Here is a 21,426-nt window from a genome sequence, read left to right on the forward strand (position 1 = left end):
TTTTTTTTGGTTTTTCTCCGGTACCGGGAACCGAACTCACGACCTTGCGCTTGCAAGGCAGGCGCTTTGCCGCTGAGCTAAATCCCCAGCCCCAATTCTGCTTATTCTTGATCTTTCCACTGTCTCATTACTTTGCCCCTATAGCCTATGGTCCTCTTCCATGACACAGTACCCTCCCTCTCCCCATGTCTCAGACTGTATAAGGAAGCTTCTTCCATCCTTTCCCAAATTTTGTCCCTATATTACCATGGCCAGGATCTACAGGCTCCCAATCACACCTATGCACGATAGGTGAAGAACTAGTTTTACTATCCTTATTCTCTGAGACAGGTCAAGGTAGCTGAGAGTCTTCTTTGCAGACAAGTAACCCCAGTTCCCACATTGCTGGTTGAGTGGCCAGTGAGTTCCGGAAGTGAAGAATGCATATTCACATACTTATCTCCAACTACAGACACCAGCTTTTTCATTTTCTTTTTTTTTCATAGACTTCTACCCATTCATTAAAATCTCTACTATGGGTCTCAGGAATGTCTCTTTCCCTTTTTCCACCTCAAGCTTCCCAGACTTTCACGCTAAGTAATTGGATCATTCTAGCTTCTGCTGCCCCAGATGAAGAATTATAGGAATAAGCAGTGAAGAGAGAAAGTTTGTGCCCTTATCTTCAGAGGTGGACTGTCAAACCTTTCTAGATAAGCCACCTGGAATTTAAGCCTCCCACACAGACAGGCCTTTGCAAATTTCCACCTTCCTTATCTTTCAGGAGGTACCTTTAACTTAAGTTTTGTAATTAGAAATCACACATACCATAGGTTGTTGGTGCCATAGGAGAGGTGGGCAGGGCTCCAGAGTTGTTGTACATTGCAGCATCTGTTACAACACAAGTGTAAGTCAGAGATGGGGGAGAATGCAGCCAGATAGTCATTTATCTAAAGGCAAATTGCCTAAAACATTGTGAATCAATTGGGTGGATTGTCAACAGTCTTTAAGTAAAAAAAAAAAAAAAAAAAAGGAACCTGGCTTGGTTACTATATAATGTATGAATATATTGAAAAACCATATAATTATTATGTCAATTAACATGTTATACAAGGAAATCAAAACAAATGAAAATATAACCATTTATATAATAAGGCAACTTTTCTTTTGCAAGTTTTTTCTTCTCAAATTTTGTATCCTAGATATTACAGTGCAAAAGTTAAGGAAGGGTGGTTCAGACGGCTGCGGCCACACAGCATCACAAAGTTTGCATAGGAGGCAGGGCACAAATGCAGCAAAGCATAGAGAGAACACAGCGAGTAAGTAAGCACTGGATGGACACAGTGCTAAGATACTCCTTCCTTTAAGAAAATTAAATTGTTCTATCAAAGTGTTTCCATTATGTCCCACTGCCCTGGCTTCTTAACTTATAAAGAAAGACTTCATTCATTTTTAAGATAAATTATTCACAGAGTACAGACTCTGTCCGTTATTATCCTTTACGTGAGGCTGGAGCCTCTGAGTGAAGACCCCAAAAGTATACTTGGCAGGCTGGTGATTGCAACCAATTTTTCCCTTTGATTTATGGAATCAAGGGATCAGGAATTTAAATACGCATTTCTCTTATAGAAGATACTTCTTCCAAATATCCTCATTTTTCTTCTTCTTAGCATTATTACACAAGTATGGAAGTATCTGGAATCAATACGTAGTTTCTCATTTGAGTTCTCAGGCTCCGATGAAAACTAATATTATCATGATATCTGATTTAAAGCTTAAGAAATCCCAACAGTAAGAAAACCAAAGTTCATAGCTATACCAAGCCAAAATAAGTAAGTGTACCAATTACTTGGCCAAGAGAATTCCTACTGGGGATGGGAATGTATTTGTCCCCCAGTTGACCCAGTATGAATTGTACTACTTCTGAGCGTTTGAATTTCTCCTCTCAACAGACATTTCATACAAAATAATCAGTCCATTTGCTCTGGAATTAAATCATTGGCACAGAAGGTATTTGGCACCAAACCTGTTTTCCTAAAGGTGTGCTCTTGTCCCAAAAAGAAATTTTGAAATTTTCTTTTTTTTTAAATCAAATCAGAAAGGGTAAGTTCCTCTAATTTATTGCTAAATTAGGCTCTCCCCTCTATTATCTTATGCCTGTGCTTTCTTTCAGGCCTGGGAAAAGTCCTAACTTCGATGTTATTTGTGACCACCCCTGTCTCTAGTGCCCCTCTCCTGATCACTTATTGTTGGTACTACTTTAGATATTTTCTGAAAAATCATTGTATAAAATTTCTCTCCCCACCTAAAATTTCGTGGTATGAACACTATCTAAAAATGTCTTCTAATTTTTTAAGATTTGGCACAGTGCTCAGCTCCAGTAAATTCAATCACTATTTGCTCAGGCTGAGGCAAGGGGATTGCAAGTTTGAGCCCACTATGGGCAATTTAGTGAGACCTTTCTCAGAATAAAAAATAAAAAAATAAAAATTGAGAAAGACCTGAGGATGTAGCTCAGTTGAATACCCTTGGAGGGGTAGCGGGGATACAGAGACAGGAGAGAGAAAAAGACAATAGCACAGTCAGGAATAGTTCTTAGCATTTAAAATGAATCCCTAAGAGTTGAAACAAATTGAGGAAAATGAACCTGTGTATCATGTTAATGATATGACTACACAGAGAAAATATTATCTGACTCTTACTCTGACATCAGAGTTTATAGTATTTCTCTTGCACATTCTCATAGGATATGTTCTAAAGACAAAGAAACTAGAATTATAAAGGAATCATAAAACTCATTCTATATTTATAATATAAGTAAAAGTATTGGTATTGGTTTTTTAAGTAGCAGCTAAAGTAAAGGCTGCTAATATTGTTAGCATTATGCAATCCAATTTAGGTAAAAATTTTATTATCTTTAATTTGAATTAGAGGTAGCAATAAAAAATCCTGATATTTTCCTTTTAGAATATACATATTTCCTAACTTTTCCCATTGGAAAAAAAATACAAGAAGCAATGATAAACCTGATAGCCATGAACATTATTATTGCCCAATCTGTGGTCTCTAAATATCGTTTTCCTCCAAAGAATCAAGATTTCTTCAGAAAATCATTGCTTTCACATCTGGGCCAGTAAATAAATGCTCCAGATGAGCATGGTACATCTTGCTCCTTCAGAAAACAAGAAGTTTACCAGAAGGTTATTTAAAATTAGATTCAAAAACATAGAGATAGTTTAAAAGTGCAGAATCTGGTTACACACAGGGCAACTTGAGCATGGAAAAGAATAATAATTGCAATTGACTAAACATTGAATTTATAAAATGCAATGAATGCCTATGATGCAAAAAGACAAAGGTGTGAAAACCAAATGTTAGACTACACTGAAGGTCTCTGAGACATCAATATTACTCTGGACATAGACAATTAAAGGGGAAAAAACATTTATCCTGCCTTTCCAATGTGAATTGTACTTCAGGGTGAATGAGTACATGAGGAAATTCAGCAGAAATCCTGCTAATAAGTATAGAAAATAAAAGAATTTAAAAATCACTATTTAACAACCCTGTTTAGTGAAATAATTTATTCAAGTGGGGCTTACCAAGGCAGGGTAAAACGTATAGCAAAATTCACAGGAAACTTTCCCACAAAGCGATAACTACCCGAAACAAGACACCACTCTGACTACAACTAAAAGTAAGGGAGTCCAACAATACATTCCCATGATGAGGTTTAGCAAAATACACAAGGCTTCTTGACAAAATAAATATTGAATTTGAATCAAATTGGCCAATAAATACAACTTGTAGTTTACAGGAATGACACAAGGTAGAAACTTGAGTTAAATAACATCACAGAAGGCAACTGGCAACACCAGAATAAATTTCTCTTAAAAACAGGGAACCGATTTATACATTAAAAGAGACATCTGAGAGGTATAAGAAAGAAAATCCACCAAGAGGCTTTTATTTGAATCATGCTTAAATGAAGACAACTGTAACCAGGCATTATTACACAGTAAGAGGTATTTAATATGGACAGGAAATTCGGTGATACTTAGGCATTATTTATTAATAAATATTATGATCTATTATAGTTTGCCTAGAAAGATAATACTACTTAATTAGACACTCCCAAAATTATTAGTAATAAAATCAAATAATGTTTCAGATTCTCTTTAATATACTTTAGCAAAAAAGAAAAGAATAGATTACTTAAGTGTGGTAAAACCTCAGGAGTAAAGCTGAGTGATAGGGACACATTGCTGTCATTACTTCTGTGTATAATGTTTGAGATTTTCATTTGAACATCTTAATCATGTTTCTTCTTACTACCCTTAATGTGTATAGTTTTTGACATATTGTGTTGTCATTTTAAAATACTTTACCGTACCTCTCTTCTAGACAAATGTATGAGGAAGAGTCAAGTAAATATTCTGTTCACTTTTGTTTTGTAATTAAATGCCTCCATGATTAAAATTAGAAACAAAGATTCCCACTGCACCCTAGTGAGAAGCCACCCATACAACCCTGCTCCTCTTGGAGACCTGCCTGTGGGAACCCGGATGTTAGTCTTCCTCCTCCCTCACTTAGTCCCACTGCCCCATGGGGTTCCCGTGCTTCCCACCTGATTGGAAGGTGATCTCACTGAACATCATCCAGGTGTCAGCAAAATGGTATTGGCATTTGATGGCACTGGCCATGCGGTGGTGGAGAGGCACTGTGACAAAACGAGCGCTGGGGTTGACGTCATCCAGGACAAGGGGGAAGGAGACAGCATTGGGTTCCCATTCATTGGCTTCCGAGCGGAAGTAGCACTGTACTTCCTTAAAGATCTTCACACCTTTAGCAAACATGTTGTTACAGTGGACCTGGCAGAGAAGGAGGCATGTGAGTGACAGCTTGGCTCTGCTAGGTTATATGGGAACATGGTACAAGCTAACCCAGTAGAAGCCTAGACCTGCCCGCTTCTCTGAGCACTATTCCTGATGCTCTGCAGTCTTCTGGATCTTTGTTGCCAGGGATTCACAGTGGTAATGATACACTGGTCGGGACTTACAAAACCTTGATTGCAAACCCGGTTACCTCTGCAATTGGGCTTGGGCCAGTTACTTTCACTATGCTGAGCTGAAGTACCCTCATCTGCTAAATGAGAGATGAACAAGTGTTCCCTCAGGTTGTTTCTTTCCCTGAACTCTCTTTATTCCACAATTCTCTCAATCACAGTTGCCATCTACCTATATTTGAGCTATTTATTTTGAGTTGTATTTGAGGTATGAGGGAGACTGCCAACTTATTCCTGCTAGGTACCTTCCAAAGCCAGACCACTCCTTTTCAAGGGGACTAGATTATGCTCTTAAGCAAATTCATTTGAAGCAACATCATTCCTATAAGAGCATCAGCTCTTTCTCAGAGATGATTTCTGCAATGAAAAAAGAAGGTCTTCGGAAGTTTACTTGAATCCTCTGACCTGCTACCAAGACTATTTCACCAGGATATTTGAATAGCTTTTGCAGTCACTAGGGACAAAGATTCCACAACAACCATCTGTAGCACCTTGCTATGTTTAACAATCCACAAAAATGATGTGTATATATTTGTAATTAAATCAAGGCCATTGTGATGGTAATTCAGTAACATTTTCTCTGATTCAGTCTCACATGGAAAATGGGTTTTTGCTGGCCACTATTCCTTGAATTTAAGGACTTTCTACGTTGAAAAGACATAGTTGTCATTCTAGGAGCATACTTCCTGTCTCCATTTTAATGTCTTGTCTGTGTTGGAGTCATAATGCTTTAACTGTATCATCCTGATCACTTCTCTGACTGCTGGGTAGTCAAGACAGGACCTCAATACAGAATTTGTTGTTAGGTGAAGAAGGAGCAGCAATGGTGAAAGAAATTTAATCACTAAACACTGGATGAGACATACACTAAGGATAGAATGTCAGAGCTATTGTAAACATAATCTAACATCACACTTTATTTACTAACGAGATACCAGTGAGATACTACTTTAGAGAAGGTTGGTTTGCCCAGTGTCAATCAACAAGAGCAGCCCTAAACTCCTAGCTCAGTGCTCTTTCCTCAGATTATCCCACATAGAAATAAAACAAATCACTTTTAAATTTGGATTTTTCTCTAAATGTTTTACTGATGAAAACATATGCTAATATACTCTTTGGGATGAATGAACTATTCCAGTTTATTGAACATAAGTCAATGAAGTACGGGTAAGGAAAAAAAGAAAGAGCTATCTACAGCTTCAACAGATTTTTCAGATGTTTTGAAATCTGCAAAGTGTTGGGTAAGTATCCTGTGGGGAAGGTAATAATCTCTCCTACAGATGTCTTGGGAATTTCCTGGAATGCAAATAAATAGCATAGGATTTCATTCCCACATGATCTTGCAAAGTTATTTAAATAAAAAACTACACTTTTAAAATGCATTTATTATTTTAATGGTATATTTTAACCATTCCTCAAAGGGGAAATGAACAGAAATCGCTTAGAGGCAGATGCTACTCTCTAGAAGGCATCAGCTGCCTAAAATTCCTCTTTTTACTTTTTGTCTCAGAAAAACTAAAATATGTTGAAAATCTGTTGGCCCTGAGAAGACGGTCCTGAATTTGCTCCTGAGAAGTTCCTGGCATCTTCTCATTGCAATTTAAGTTCTTAAATAATTTTGGCCTGTGATAAACTAGTTAAACAGAATCTGAGTGATGCAGGAATATCAGTCTATTAATGAAATAGTATAAGTTTATTCAGAGTTTAAAATACATTTCATTATTTGTTAGAATAGAAATCCTCCCAGTGATATTTTCTTGTGAATTTATGTACATGTTCACAAGTGCATATAGATATAGACAATATTTGGGAATACAAATTTTCTTTTAAAGTATATTTATATACTTTTATTAGTTTTGTTACAAATCACAGATTCCATTCTTTCTTGCCCTACTCCCCACATGGGAAGAATAATGTGTTATACACAGTTGCACACACTTATGTTTAACACTTTTCAAAGAACCATCCTTAATAAACTAACACATTGGGCATTTGTTGATCCTTCTGTTCTCATCATAAATGGCTGGATCTTTAACAAGATCTGTTATGGATTAATAGCTGTTAATCCAATTAGGAGATATTATCACTTTAACATCCGAAAGTGAAATAAAAGACATTCACTTTCTTTTAGAAACCTAGTTTTGGTGGAAATTAACAAATTTTGCTTTATTAAGAACCCTTAATAGCAGCATATATTTCCTTCTGGGTCCCGTGTAGTCCTACATATGTCCTTTGGCAAATAAATAAATAGTATCTTCCTTAGTTTGCAATGTGTCCCAAGGGAGGGATAAATTCTTATTTATCTTTTTATACATAGTGTAATGCTACATAGGCTCCAAGTACAGTTGGTAAATTAATAACCAACAGAACAATGGTTAAATTTAGGAAACAAATATTGAAGCTAGCAACTGAGAATAAATACAGGCAGTTATCAGTTTGTTGATCATTATTACTCTATACTCAACTGTTAATGGGTAGAAAGAGCAGATAAACAAGGCTCATGTGTGAAGTCAAATTCATTTGCCCATTCATTCTTCTCAAAACTTTGAGGGCATCCCCATGCTCCTTCATAAACCAGTGAGTTATGTAAGAACTATGAAAGATCCTGTGGCCTCTTCCCTACATCAGACAGAAGGACTTTCCTCCACATCCCTGAGTCCTAGTTTCTCTCTAGCTTAGAAATCAGGTGGATCATCCAGTCTTATTAGTTTTTGCATGGACTTTTCTCCCCTTCCATTCCTGTCTCTCTGAAACAGACATGAGGGTGAGTAAGGGAAAAGGAAAATAGTTATTTGAGCTAAGTACCAAGAAACACATCATGTTATTAATAGAGATGTCCTCGACTCTAACATCAAGATTGGGCTTCCCTGTGAGGTCTTGCTTCAAAGACAATAGAACTCAAACCTTAATTCTCCTCACCCAGCTCTTCTCCAATGTCTGCATTTACTGCGGTCCATTACACTCCTGTCTCTAGACCTCGCCCAAGCCTTTGGCTTCTATCTAAGCACTCCACAAATTTGTCTATGGTCTTTCAACTCCTCTGCAATAGTAAATTGATAGAATAAGTGCTGTGCCTAATGAATACATTGGCTCCATCTTTGAAGTAGGAGAGAGAGCGAGAGAGAGAGAGGGAGAGGAGGAGGAAGAGGAGGGGAAGGAGAAAGGATACAGATGGGGATGGGAAGAGGAAGAGAAAAAGAGAGAGGAGAAACAAATGAAAAAACAAGCCCTTAGAGATGAAGTAAGCTTAAAATACAGGTAGGTAGCTAATAGTTCAATGTGTCTTTGAATCTGGTTCTGCTGGTGTCCACTCATGCTTCTTTCTACTACACCCTTTCTTTCACATGCTGTGATTTTGGGCTCCTTGAAGGAGTTCCACCACTGACCTTCATGGTAGTGAAATTCCTGATGCGATCGAATTCAAACATGATCTCAATGTAGCCGTTGGTGGCACTCTCATTCCGCCAGCCCACGTAGTCATAGCCTGGCCACACGTGGTATTCATGAGTCTGGGTGAAATCATCCAGGCCAGACACCCCATCTGTGAGCTGGCCCAGCCCCTCAGTCATGCTGCTCAGGCCAGGAGAGGAGAAGGAAAAGAGAGAAGAATCTGGAGTTAGCCACAGAGTCATGAAGAGCTTTGACCCAGCTACTTCACCCTGGTTTTATAAGAGCTGATTATCTTAGATGTTGAAGAATTGTAAAAACTAGAATTGATTTTATAGTAATGGTTCATTATTTTTCCCAAGCAGTAAGGAAGATTGAAGAATTTTATATAAATCAATTTTACAAAATGTTCAATGCTTACCACATTAGCGGCAAAACTCTTAAACAATATTCTATCATTTTACATGAAAATGTAAGTGTAGTATGTAGTATCTTTGCCCTCTCTTACACAGTAAATATAATGTCTTGATATAATGAATCTATATCATCAAATGCACCTGATGCAATAATTCATTAGTAAGTGAATGAATGAATGAAAAAAGATGAAAACACTTACCCTGTCACTAAATAAATGTTCCCAATGCTCACTGGAAAATTTTTCAGATTCTCCTTTGACTACATGTTGACATTGTTCAGTGAATCAACTTTATTTTTTTTATTTTTCTTTTTATTCCTACGTGTTTGTGGGACATAATGATTGCCTTCATTGAGGGGAGTTTATCAGTGTATGTAACACGTGTTAATTCTTTTTGCACCCTCTTCCCCTACTCTATCTCCCCATTCCCTCTAATTCTTGATCTCTTCCCTTTTGCAAAAGTGAATTAATTTCAGAGAAGCCATTCATTCTCTCTTCTACCTGAGATTTCCCAAATCCCAGTTTAACTAAGGGCAGAAGAAAAAGTGATCCCTGTTGAATTTAAAAATTAATATGTGATTACTTTTAAATAAATATGTAGAATACGAGATCCATGGAATAAAATGCAGAGTTTTTATGAGAGTCTGTTTTTAGATGTGAATTTATTTTCCAACTTGGCAGCCTTTTCCATTTTTTAACACAAGGCTGTTTTGAGGCGCTAAGTATGTCTGATTCCTGGAGGGGATAAGAGTATATTTATGTTTTTTTTATTTATTAAGTTTATTGGTACAATTTACATATACATAATGATCATATTCACAGGGAACTTGTACCTATACATGGTGTATCTTAGTTTCCCTTTCATTTTTCTCCTATTCCCCTCCCTTCCCCTCAGCCCTTCTTGCCCTTCTTATTTACAAACCTCTGTTTCCATTTTAATCTTTTTTCCCTCATTTTTTCTTTTCCTTTCTTCCCCCTCCCCCATGTCCCCTTTTCTTTTAAACAAATTCTTCCTCTTTTACAATATCTATTATACATTTTGGTTCTACACATTCAGTTTCTCACACCAGAGAAGCAATGTGATATTTACACATGTATTTCATTTATTTCACTTAAGAGTATGGTCTCAAGGTGTATCTATTTAGCTATAAATGTCTCAAGTTTATCCTTCTTTATGGCTGTAGGTGAGTTTTTAATTACATTTTCAATTTCCTTGACAGAAATTAGATCATTTAGAATTTTTGTATCTTCTTGATTCAGTTTTAGTAATTCATAGGTATCTAGGAATCTGTCTATTTCTTGTATATTTTCCACCTCATTAGGGTAAATGTTCACAAACTAGGTATTGATGCTCTTCTGGATTTACAAAGTATCCATTGTGATTTCACCCTATTTATACCTATTTGCATGAATGTAAGTCTTGTCCTTCCTTTTTTTGATAGGCTTGGCTAAGGGTTTGTCAATTTTATTTACTCTTTCCAAGAACCAACTCTTCAATTTATTGGTTCTTTGTATGGTTTCCTGAGTCTCAATTCCATTTATTTCTGCTCCTATCCTTTTAATTTCCTTCCTCATACTGTCTTTGAGCTTGACTTGCTAATCGTTTTCCAGAAGTTTGAGGTTCAATATTAGGTTGTTTATTTCAGCTTGCTCTGTTTCCCTAGTGTGAGAGTTTCCCACAATTCATTTCCCTCCAAGACTGCTTTCATTGTCCCATAAATTCCAATATATCTTATCAGTATTATCATTTAGGTAGCATTTAATTTCTTCTTTAATTTTAACTGTGACCCACTGCTTGTTTAGTAGGATGTTATTTAATTTCCATGTGTTTATTGAGTTCTTGTGATTTCTTTCGCCATTTATTTGCAATTTCATTGCAAGTGGTCAGATAATATGTTCAGATAATGTGCATGGGATAATTCCAATTCCTTTGCACTTACTTAAGCATGTTCTGTGGGCTAATATGTGGTATATTTTGGAGAAAGTCCAGGTGACACTGAGAAAAATGTGTACTATGATGTGGGATGGAACACTATGTAGACATCAACTAAGTCCATTTGTTCACAGATTTGATTCAGTTCTGATATTTCTTTGTTGATGTTTTTGTTTAGTTAATCTATCCATTTGTGACAATGGGGTATTAAGATCCCCACTACAACTGTGTTAGTACTCATTTGATTTTTCATATCCATTAGTATTTGTTTTATATATAGTTGGGTGCACTGTATTTGGTGCATATATATTTATGATTGTCTTCTTATTAAAGTTTTTCTTTAACAAGAAAGTGACCTTCTTTATCTCTTTTGATCAATCTTGGCTCAAAGTTCACATTGTCTGCAAATTAAATAGTGCTCCTTCTTTTTCTACATTCCTGTCACATGGAGTATTGTTTTCCATCCTTTGACTTTCAGTTTATAAATTTCTTTTTTAGTTAAATGTGTTTCTTGAATGCATCATATTGTTGGATCTTGTTTCTTGATCCATTCTGCTAGTATATTTCTTTTGATTGGTGAATTGAGACCATTTACATTGATGGTTATAATTGATATGTATTGACTTGTCCTTGTCATATTATTTTCCTGCTGGTGGTTCCTTGTCTTTCCCCTCTGTTTAATTGCTTGCCTTGCCTAGTGGTTTCTTTTTATTGGTACTCTTCGAATTATGGTCTCTATTATCTCTTTCTAGAATATGTTTCAAACTTTTTGTAGAAAGTTTTGGTTGTCATAAATTTCTTCAGCTGTTCTTTGCCATGGAAGTATTTTATTTCTCTTTTGTAAGACATATCAATCTGGTTGGAAGTTGTTTTCTTTCAGAACTTGGAATACTTCACTCCAAGCTCTCTTTAAGAGTTTGTGTTAAGAAGTCTGCTGTGATTTTGATAGGCTTTTCTTTATATGTTATCTGTTTCTTTTTTCTAACAGATTTTTATATTCTGTTCTTGTGCTAAATTTCTAGAATCTTGATTATTATATGCCTTGCTGTAGATTTATTTTGATCATGACTAATTGGAGTTCTGTATGCTTCACTTACTGTTTGTCAATTCTTTTTCCATGCTTGGGAAATTTTCTGCTATTACTACTGTGAACAGGTTTTTTATGTCATTTGTGCTCACTCCTTTTTCCTTGACTCCAATCAGTATTATTTTGTTCTTCTTTGCATCATCTCGTAGTTGATGGATTGTTTTTTCATGATCTCTTACTATTTTTAAAAGATCTTTCTTTTCATGGATACTAAACACAATTCTGTCTTCTACATCTGATAGTCTATCTTCACTTTCTTTCATACAGTTTTTCAAACTTTCAATGGCATTTTAAACCTCCTGGATATTTGTTTGAGTCTGTTTCATGGATTGCATTTCTTTCCAATGTTGGGCATTCATGGTCTCCATCATTTTTCTATGCTACTCTTTTTCTTTAATCTATATCTACTCTAGATTTGCTAAGCAAATCCTTCATTATGGTTGTCATCTCTTTTTAACTTGTGAAATTACTTGTTTTGCTTTTTCTATAGACTCATATATATCCTTTTTATTTCTGCTGCTGTCATTCCAGAAGATTCAGGTGGATGACTTCTGATTTCCTCTATCTTATTGTCCCTCAGATTTGTCTTATGTGGGTTGGAAGACTAGAACTGCATTTTACTTCTGCGTCTTGCCATTTCTATTTATTTATTTGAATTTGTTTTCTGTGTTGATGTTTGTGTTTTTCTTATGTTAGGTAGCCTTATCACTGGTATTATGGATTCCCTAGAAAATATGTATTCCTATGAGATGTCTTCTAGGTGTAGCTGGCTGTTGGTCTTTGTATTTGTCCCAATGTCCTATCTCTCCACTATATCAGGGATGAGGAGTTGCTATCTATTTGGCTCAGCACCCAGACCTTTGGTACTGCACTATGGGGATGATTATGATCCCAGATTATCACAGTGTTACCATATAAAGGTTAACAGCTAATTACATCAAGTATAGCATCTTAGCTAAAGTAGTACAATTATCTATAACAATATCATCAAGCACAGCCTAGAAATTGACAATCTGTGGTAACTGCTAGTTTGATCTCTCTAACCCTAGGAGCAAGATCTATAGTTATATAACAACCTCTAACATAGGCCAGGAACTTGTACACAGTGAGTTTCCCCTTGGTAGAGTGATTTTATCCTGTGGAGAAGGGGAACTTAGGAGGGATAAGGGACAAAGCAGAGCAATGACTGAAGAGAAATATAGTGGAAGCAAGGCTGAAAGATAAAGGATGATCACCCACACTCTGGGCAGCTGGAGAAGAGGACAGGAGAGGAAGAATGAAGGAGAAAGCAAGAGAATATCAAAATGAACCAGAAACACTAGAGACAATTTTCATTCACTTGTAAATATCAGAAAAACAAGAAAGACCATTGAGGAAAGAGAAAGAGAGGACAGAGAAAACAAACCCAACAACTAAAATGAAAACCTAAACAACCACCCCTCAAAAAAATTCCTCTGGTGCCCCCAGTTCTGTGTTAGTTCCCTAGTCAGAGCCACAGTCTGTACTGATTAACCCCACCAAGTCTGTAATGGGACTACTGCTGGATGTAGGGCTGGTCTTGGCCTGAGTCCTCTCATGAGCTGATCATAAGGCAAGGGTAGTGCCCATGTTCTACCACCAGTCAAATCCACTTGCCTGCTTGTACTTTTGCTTGTAGAGCAGGAGGCTCCTTCCAGTCCACTGTAGCTAAGGATAAGATTGTCTTTTGGCTTCTGGTAGAATGCAGTCTGGGTGGTCCCAGCTCCTACTTCTCTGAAATCATTCCTCAGTCTGTTTTCCAACTGCTGGCTATCTACTGTGACTGGACATCCCTTCCCTCTTTCCACTCTAGGATATTAGCAGTGACCCTGGAGCTGTTCTATTATTGGAGTTTAAGCCCTGAGCCCTTTAAAATAGAATGGAATTGTGGTCCTGTCCACACACTGCTATTCCTCAGAAAGACTGTGAGCCAGGTGCCTTTTTAGTTCATTCACCAACAGCTAATTCCTTGGGGGGCACTCAGGAAACAGTGTCTCGTGTTCTCACTGCTACCTCTGACTGTACAAGACTCTTTGTACAAGAACAGCCCAGGTCAGTTCTCAGTCTCTCAGTGGGATGCAAAGTTGCTTTTACTGAAGCTGCTCTAGTCACACTTCTTAGTCTCAGATCTGAGCTGTTTCATCTGTAGCAATGAATCCTATTTTCTTCTTCCCCACTGTCAGTTCCCATGTGCCCTGCACACCCTTTGGATTCTCTCTGAGCTACTGTTTTCCAATTGTGGGCACTTTATTCTGGAGAAGCTGAGTAGGTGGTACTCAGCACTCCACCATTTTGACTAGTCAACCACCAAGAAGAAGTGTATTTATATTAATTTGCCTGTGTGATGAACATGAAAAGGCATACTTCCTTCTTTTCATGGAGGAACAGAGCAAGAACCCACCTCATGAAACATCTCTTTCATCAAAATCTGTCCCACAGCTTTGGGACATATGTTAGAAGCCTCCAAAAAGAAGAGTTGCTAGTACCCTCAAGCAATGCTGCAAGTGACTCTGAAGTTTATAACAAGAACAGGCAGTATATAAAATTTGTGAATAGCAGGAAAATGGCTAAGATTATTTTAGCCTTCTAGGGATTTTTTTTTTTTTTTGAGACAGGGTCAATGACTGAAGTCATTAACTTGACTGAAGTGAAGATCAATGACTTCATTGCCTTTGAATACCTACAATGCCCAGCCAAATTCCTTGCATATAGTAACAGTTGTTACCAAAGACTGATTAACCTAAACTGAGTTCAATTAGTCTCTGATTTCCTCCATGCCTTGAGTACATTCCAGCTGGGGGTATGGCTAAGTGAAATTATGCCAAGACATTTTAGGAAAGTAGGAAAAAACAGTGACTAAGTGGTTGAAAAGGAAGTGACTAGAAACAGAGGACCGGATGAATTAGGGCTTCACACAGGGATTGGCAGCTGAGGACAATGGCAACTAATGGATGTGCTGTAATTGTATTTTCCCCTTCCTAAAACTTATAATTTCTCCACATCTCAAACCCTAGAAACCTCATCATGTGGTCTGAACTTCACTGTGGTCTAACTTGTCTCCTGGGCTCAATGTTTCCAGATAAGGGCTGAGCTGAGAGGGAAAAGTGTTGATGTGGGGTTGAGAGTGGTAAAGCTTAGAGTGGGAGAGGTAGAAACTCCAAATTCCTACTTGTTTAATCATACTTCTCCAACATGGCTCTCCTGTGATCCATTTCAGGGATATCTGTGGGTACTTTCTGTTGCTCTCAGAGATATTATCTACCCTAATAAGAAAATTCCTGTCCTCAGCCCTGTTTCCTCTGTTTCTTTCCATCTACTTTACCCCCGCTTCAATTTTCATTACTCCTAGAAATGTTCCTTTTCTATTTAAATTTTACTGATTTCCATATTTTCATAATCTATAAGTCTACATTTATGAATTCCTTTCTTCCTGAACTTCTTGACTTGCCTAATTTATTAAAGGTATTACTTCAACTCTTCTATCCCTTTATTTCCACAACTAAGCCAATATTTGAGTCAGAACATACATCTTGCTTTTCAGGTCAAAAATAAGGCTACCACGCTTCTGAATCATACTACATAGTTTAGCCTCTTATTTGTGTAATTTATTGTTGTTTTCTGTGTGCTTACCTTGTCTTCTCAAAGTCAGCTTTAAATTCCTTGGAAATAAAGGCCACATAGTTTACTTCATCTGAATCATCTCATAATACTTAGTACAGAAATTGAATACTGATTAATGGATTGATAATTAATCAAACTGCATAAAATATTATGTTTTTCCTGGTGGTCATTTTCCCATTCTAATGACCAAAGTTTTCCAGAATTTACCTGTACCCAACAGCTCCATCATAGACAGAATCATTCAAATAAATAATGGAGCCTCCAGGGAGTACAAATTGCTGCCCAGCTGGAGCATTATAAGACACCAAGCCATCTGTCAAAGGAAACACAGCTGTCAGTACCACTGCAAATGAGTCTGCTCAGACTACCCCCAGGGAGCTACATGAGATTCCAGGGTGCAAACTTGTGCAATGTGTCCACTAGGATTCAATTCAGGTACACAGAGAGCACTGCTGAGGAGCACTCTTTAGTAGCAGTCAGAAGAGTGACTCTAAATATGTAATTCCCAGTGTAGGTCACCAAACCCTGAGTAGATGAACAGCGATCCATTCTCTTCTCTAACCAAGAGGAAATAATTGCATTCCAGGGTAACTGCTCCCATCCCTTTCTAATTTGATTATCTTTATTGTCCCTATAATGCCAGGCATGGCATTTTTCATAAATCTGAAGATCCCTGCACTAGAGACCTACCTAGCCAGACACAGCCATAGAGTTCCACCCTCATGCACACATTCATGGAGTGGTCAGTGACCGGAATGAAGCGAACAAATCTGGCTACAATGGGAGGCTCCAGGTCTTTCAGGAAAATGTCATAGGGGTTACTATTTCCGTCTAGCACCTAAGGAGAGAGAGAGAAGAGAAAGTGTAAGGAGAAGGTATAAAATCTTGTTCACTCTTCTTCATTCATCACCCTTTTGATATCTCCTCTCTTTTTAATTCAAGGAACAGAATATATGTGCTCAGCTTTCCTAGCTGCCCTGATATTCTTCTCTGGGCCACCTCCCTTAACTTAGGTCATGATTACAAGGGCATGCCAGGTCTGTAGATACACATACCTACACAACTTGTGCTCTTCTTCTGGCCTAAGTCAAAATCTGGTCTTGGTCCCCCAGGGAGTGGATGTCTCTTCTTCCTACCTGTTTTCCATGCCGGTTCCGCCAAGAAATCCAGCGAGTGCCATCCCGACTGTATTTGATCTTATACATGGGTGCAAACTCAATGCCATGACCCCCCGCATGGCGCCCCTGAGTCCCCACAAGAGTGATAAAGTGTAAGGTATGCAAGTCAATCTGCAGAAACTCCTTCAGGTCATCAGGTTCCACTGGAATCTCAGGACACCAGGCTCCATCCCCTTCTTCTGAGTCCAACCTGGAAAGGCAAAGGTTGGGGAGAGAGGAAGCAACTATAAGACCATAGGGTTGTTCATCAGGTAACAGCAAGTAGCCGTTCTGCGCTGAGGGAAGAGAGCAAGCTGGGAGTGCAGACAGAGCTTGGGGTTCTTCCCACGGTCTGATTGCTCTCCCCATTCCCATTTTTGGTCCATTTCCTTTCTCTGAAGCACCATGATACCCATGCAGAATCACCACCAGGGAACTGAAAGCATTCAGAAAACATGCAGCTTTTATTTTTTTCAAGTTGATTTAGAGACTTCAAAGGACATGAAACGTTTTCTACACTCTGTTCCTCCATGGAAGCATCTCACCATCCCCCTTCCCAGTTTTCAAAGTCAGTCTAACACAGCTAGCCACTCCTGGCTTGGATACGCAGTTGTGGGAGTGCTGAGGGAGGGACATTATGATCTCCAGTGTGGGCTACTCAGTGCAGTGGAATTTTTAACCAGCAGGATGGGTATGGCCACCCAGCAAACACTATGAGAACCCACCATGAGGGTAAGGGCTAAGAGCATGTCAGGGGAATAGTAAATAATCTGGTTTCATTTTATTACCTCCAGGCTGAGTTACTACTGAGCAAAATTGTGAAATCAGTATAAGGTTTATTTTGGGAACCTCTTGCTACTCTGCCTCTTCCCTGGAATGCTCTCTTTTCTCACAGATGTTACCCATTCATTTGTTGCTCCCTTCCAACCTCACCAACCATCACTCTAGTCTTTCACACTAAGGTAAATATTATGAGGAAAGTTTACCAAGGTCACTTTCCTTATGCGTGATTGTATTTTAACAAAATCAGCACCTTACACCAAAGGAATTCGATTCCAGAAGGAGGAATAAATTCCAAGAGTGGTTTTTGAGTAGGGAATTTGTTGATTTAGAGGACCCATGAAATATTGCCATGAGAAACCTGTTTATGGGTGCAGTTTAAAAGAGAAGAATTTGTTGAAGGACTCAGTGTCTGGTTAAACCCTTGATGCTTTGCACAACAAGTGATGCTTGCACAGATACCCCCAAGAAGAGGAGCAGGTCTCCTAACTCTTAGCATTCCACATCACTTGGACCCTCCCGTGCCTGCTGCTTTGGTCGCCTTCCTGCATCAGTTCACAGGGAGAAGGTCAGGTAATGAGAATTCACCGCAAATCAGTGAATCCATTCACTGTGGGCATGCGGCTCTGTGGCGTCTGTGGTTGGGATGAGGGTGTCAGAGCAGCACATGAAGCCAAGCCCTGAGTTCTCTCTCTGAAAGCATCAAGAACAGGACAAGCCCACTTTTAACATCTTTCTGTCAGCCCACCAGCTCTGACCAGAACCACCTCTCTTCCCTAGCTGACTGAATCAGGCATCTGTGTCCTGAAAATCAGAACGACCCAGAATCCAGGCTTTCCTGGTAGAGCCATTCTCACCTTCCATATTTGGCAGCTGTGGACTCTGACCACTGACTGGAAGCTGTGATGTCCTCATCCGGAATGTGGCCTCCTGACATGCCCAGAGGATAGCGGCATATAGCTGAACCAAAAGAAACCAAAAATAAAAGAGAAGACATGCTTGTATTTCGATTTCCAGAGTCTGCCAGAGAGACTATAACTGATTATTGAACAGGTAGAAAGAGATTTTAAATTTTCCCTCTAGAGTCCCAGTTTGGCCACCCTGACTTTACCATATTTTTCTTCATGGCCCTGATTCCTGAAACCAGTTAGGTTCCAAGATTTGACCCTCAGCAAAACTTATCTTTTGGTGCAAACTCTTACAAGTAATGTAATATGGGATAATGTGTTGATTCATTATTTTATTTGGTAATAACCTTAATGGCCCATCCTTTTTCCTTGATTAGAAGATGTGTCTTTCTAACCAATTTCATAATACTAGTGAGTCATAATCATCAGGTACCTCTGTGATCCACAGCATTCTTTTTTGTGTAGGTAGCTGATGGCATGAAACTATGAAGTAAGCCATCAAATTCTTCCATGAAAAGATTCAGCCTACATTTTTGGCCCCAATAGCACCATGTCTGGCCCTTGAACCAAAATAATAACCTGTAGGGATCAATTTCTACTTTCAACTAAGATAGAATGACAGAGACAAAACTTATTCTTTTGTGTTAAACAACCAAAAAAAGATAAAAAGATAAAACACGTGAGATAATGAGCACCAGACAAAAAAAGGACAGCAATTTCTGAGAGAAAGGACACAACAATAAGCCCTATGACTATGGGGCTTACTGCTCTGAGCATCTAGTTACAGAATAAAAGGGTGAGAACTCAGCAGAGCTTGGAAAATTCTCTGAATTGAAGAGACAACCATATGAGTACAGAGAGCTCTAGAGAACTGTAGTTCTCAAAATACAGGGCTGCCAGGTAAGATTACAGGACACCTAATTAAATTTGAGTTTCAGATAAGCCTTTTTTTAGTGTGTGTTCCATGGAATAAAAACAAGTCAAAGCATGCAAAGAAGCAGAAAGATAGGGAAAAAAGTAAAATAATTTAAACGGATGGCATTTCAAAATCTTAATGGCTTTTTTATAGAAAAAAATTTAAAGTTCTAAGATTCACATGAAACCCTAAAAGGCCCTGAATAACCAAGGCAATTTTGCAAAAGGGGAACAAAGTTGGAATTATGACACTCCAAATTTCAAAATATACTACAAAACTCAAGTAGTTAAAGCAGTATAATATTTCAACAAAAACAGACATGTAGATCTGTGGAACACAATAGAGAAGTTAGAAATAAACTCATACACATAGCATCAAATGATCACCTTCAATAAAGGGGACAAAAATACAGTAGAGAAACAATAGTTTTGTCAACAAACTTCTGGGAAAACTGAATATTCATAAGAAAAAGAATGAAATTGGAACCTTACATTATGCACAAAAATCAACACAAAATGGATCAAACATTTAAATACAGGACCTGAAATTCTGAAACTTCTGGAAGAAAACATAAAGGCCCTGGATATGAAACCAAAAGCACAAGCAACAAAAGCAGACATGGGTGGAACCACATTAAACTAAACAATTTCTAAACAGCAAAGAAAACAATTAACAAAGTTAAAATTTGGGGGATGGGAGAAAAAATTTGCAAGATACATATTTGATAGGGGTTATTATCTCATGCAACTCAAATAGCAAACATCAAATAAACCAATTTGAAAATGAAAGGGGCTGGGGATGTAGCTCAGTGGCACAGTGCCTTCCTGGCAAGTGCAAGGCCCTGGGTTCAATTGCCAGTACTAAAAAAAAAAAAAAAGTGAAAAACTACAATAGACTTTTTTCAAAAGAAACATATAAGATAAGCATGATGACTCAAATTTATAATCCCAGCTCTCTGGGAGGCAGAGGCAATAGGATCACAAGTTCCAGCCCAGCCTTGTTAACTTAGCAATTTAGTGAGATCTTGACTCCAAATAATTTTAAAAAGGACTGAGATGTAGCTCAATGCAAAGGACATGTTTTCAATCACAATAGTGAAATAAAAGAGGATTCAGGGGTTGGGGGGGAGAGGAAAGGAGGGAAGAAGATGAGAAGAAGCAAAAGAAGGAGAGGGAAAGGGAAGAAGGAGTAAGGGAAAAGAAAAAGAAGAGGAAGAGGAGGAAGCAGAAGTGACAGAGGAGGAGGAGGTGCCAAAGGAGGAGCAGGAGAAGGAGGAAGAAGAAGCAGTAGTGAAGAAAAGGAGGTAAGGAGGAAGTATACAAATGACCAGTAGTTATGTGGAAAGATGATCCACATCTCTAACCACTATGGAAATCCAAATCAAAGTTACAGTGAGATATCACCTCACATCTGTCAAGATGGTTATTATCAACAAATACAAAAGATAAAGAGTGCTGGTGAGGATGTGGAGAAATTGGAACCCTTGCACACTACTGGTGGGAATGTAAAGTGTTATACCCACTATGGAAATAGTATGACGGTACATCAAAAATTATAAACAGAACTACGACGTGACCCCCCAGTTCCATTTCTATTGTACACCCAATAGAATCAAAATTAGGATCTGAATTTCCATGTTCACAACAGCATCATTCATGAAAGCTAAGACATGGAGACAATCTAAGTATTTATTAACAGAAGAATAGGTGAGGAAAATGTGGGATACACATAAAATCAAATATTATTCAGCCTTGCAGAAAAGAAATCCTGCAATTTATAAAAACAGAGATGAACCAAGAGGACACTGTGCTAAGCAAAATAAGCTAATCACAGAAGGACCAATACTGGATAGTTCCACTAAAGATGAGATGTGTAAAATAGCCACATTCATAGAAACAGAGAGTAGAACGGTAGTCCCCAGGGACTGAGAGGAAGGGAAATGGAAATTTGCTACATACCAGGTATCAATTTCAGTTAAACAAAATAAATAAATTATAGAGACCTGCTGTACAACACTGTGTCTGTAGTTAGCAATACTGTATGTTACACCTAAAAGATCTTGTTAAGAGAACAGTTCTCATGTTGTGGTTCCTATTACAATAATAATTTTATTCCCAGTGACTGCATTTTATGCCCTAGGAATTTCACCAGCCTCCATTTGGT

At 38.0% G+C, this 21,426-nt stretch overlaps 1 protein-coding gene across 1 annotated transcript in view; it reads right to left on the reverse strand.

The window, feature by feature from the left end:
• The window catches only part of Ddr2 (discoidin domain receptor tyrosine kinase 2), a gene marked incomplete in the record, with an annotated part of 66,197 nt that overhangs the window by 22,359 nt on the left and 22,412 nt on the right, over window positions 1-21,426 (reverse strand). The window contains 7 exon segments of the mRNA XM_013521453.1: window positions 805-867; window positions 4,604-4,847; window positions 8,428-8,611; window positions 15,710-15,815; window positions 16,193-16,340; window positions 16,639-16,870; window positions 18,297-18,399. Of these exon segments, the coding sequence (XP_013376907.1) occupies window positions 805-867; window positions 4,604-4,847; window positions 8,428-8,611; window positions 15,710-15,815; window positions 16,193-16,340; window positions 16,639-16,870; window positions 18,297-18,399 (1,080 nt within the window).

The sequence above is a fragment of the Chinchilla lanigera genome, unplaced genomic scaffold, assembly GCF_000276665.1.
Source record: "Chinchilla lanigera isolate Chin_1 unplaced genomic scaffold, ChiLan1.0 scaffold00061, whole genome shotgun sequence".
In the NCBI taxonomy this organism is placed as follows: domain Eukaryota; kingdom Metazoa; phylum Chordata; class Mammalia; order Rodentia; family Chinchillidae; genus Chinchilla; species Chinchilla lanigera.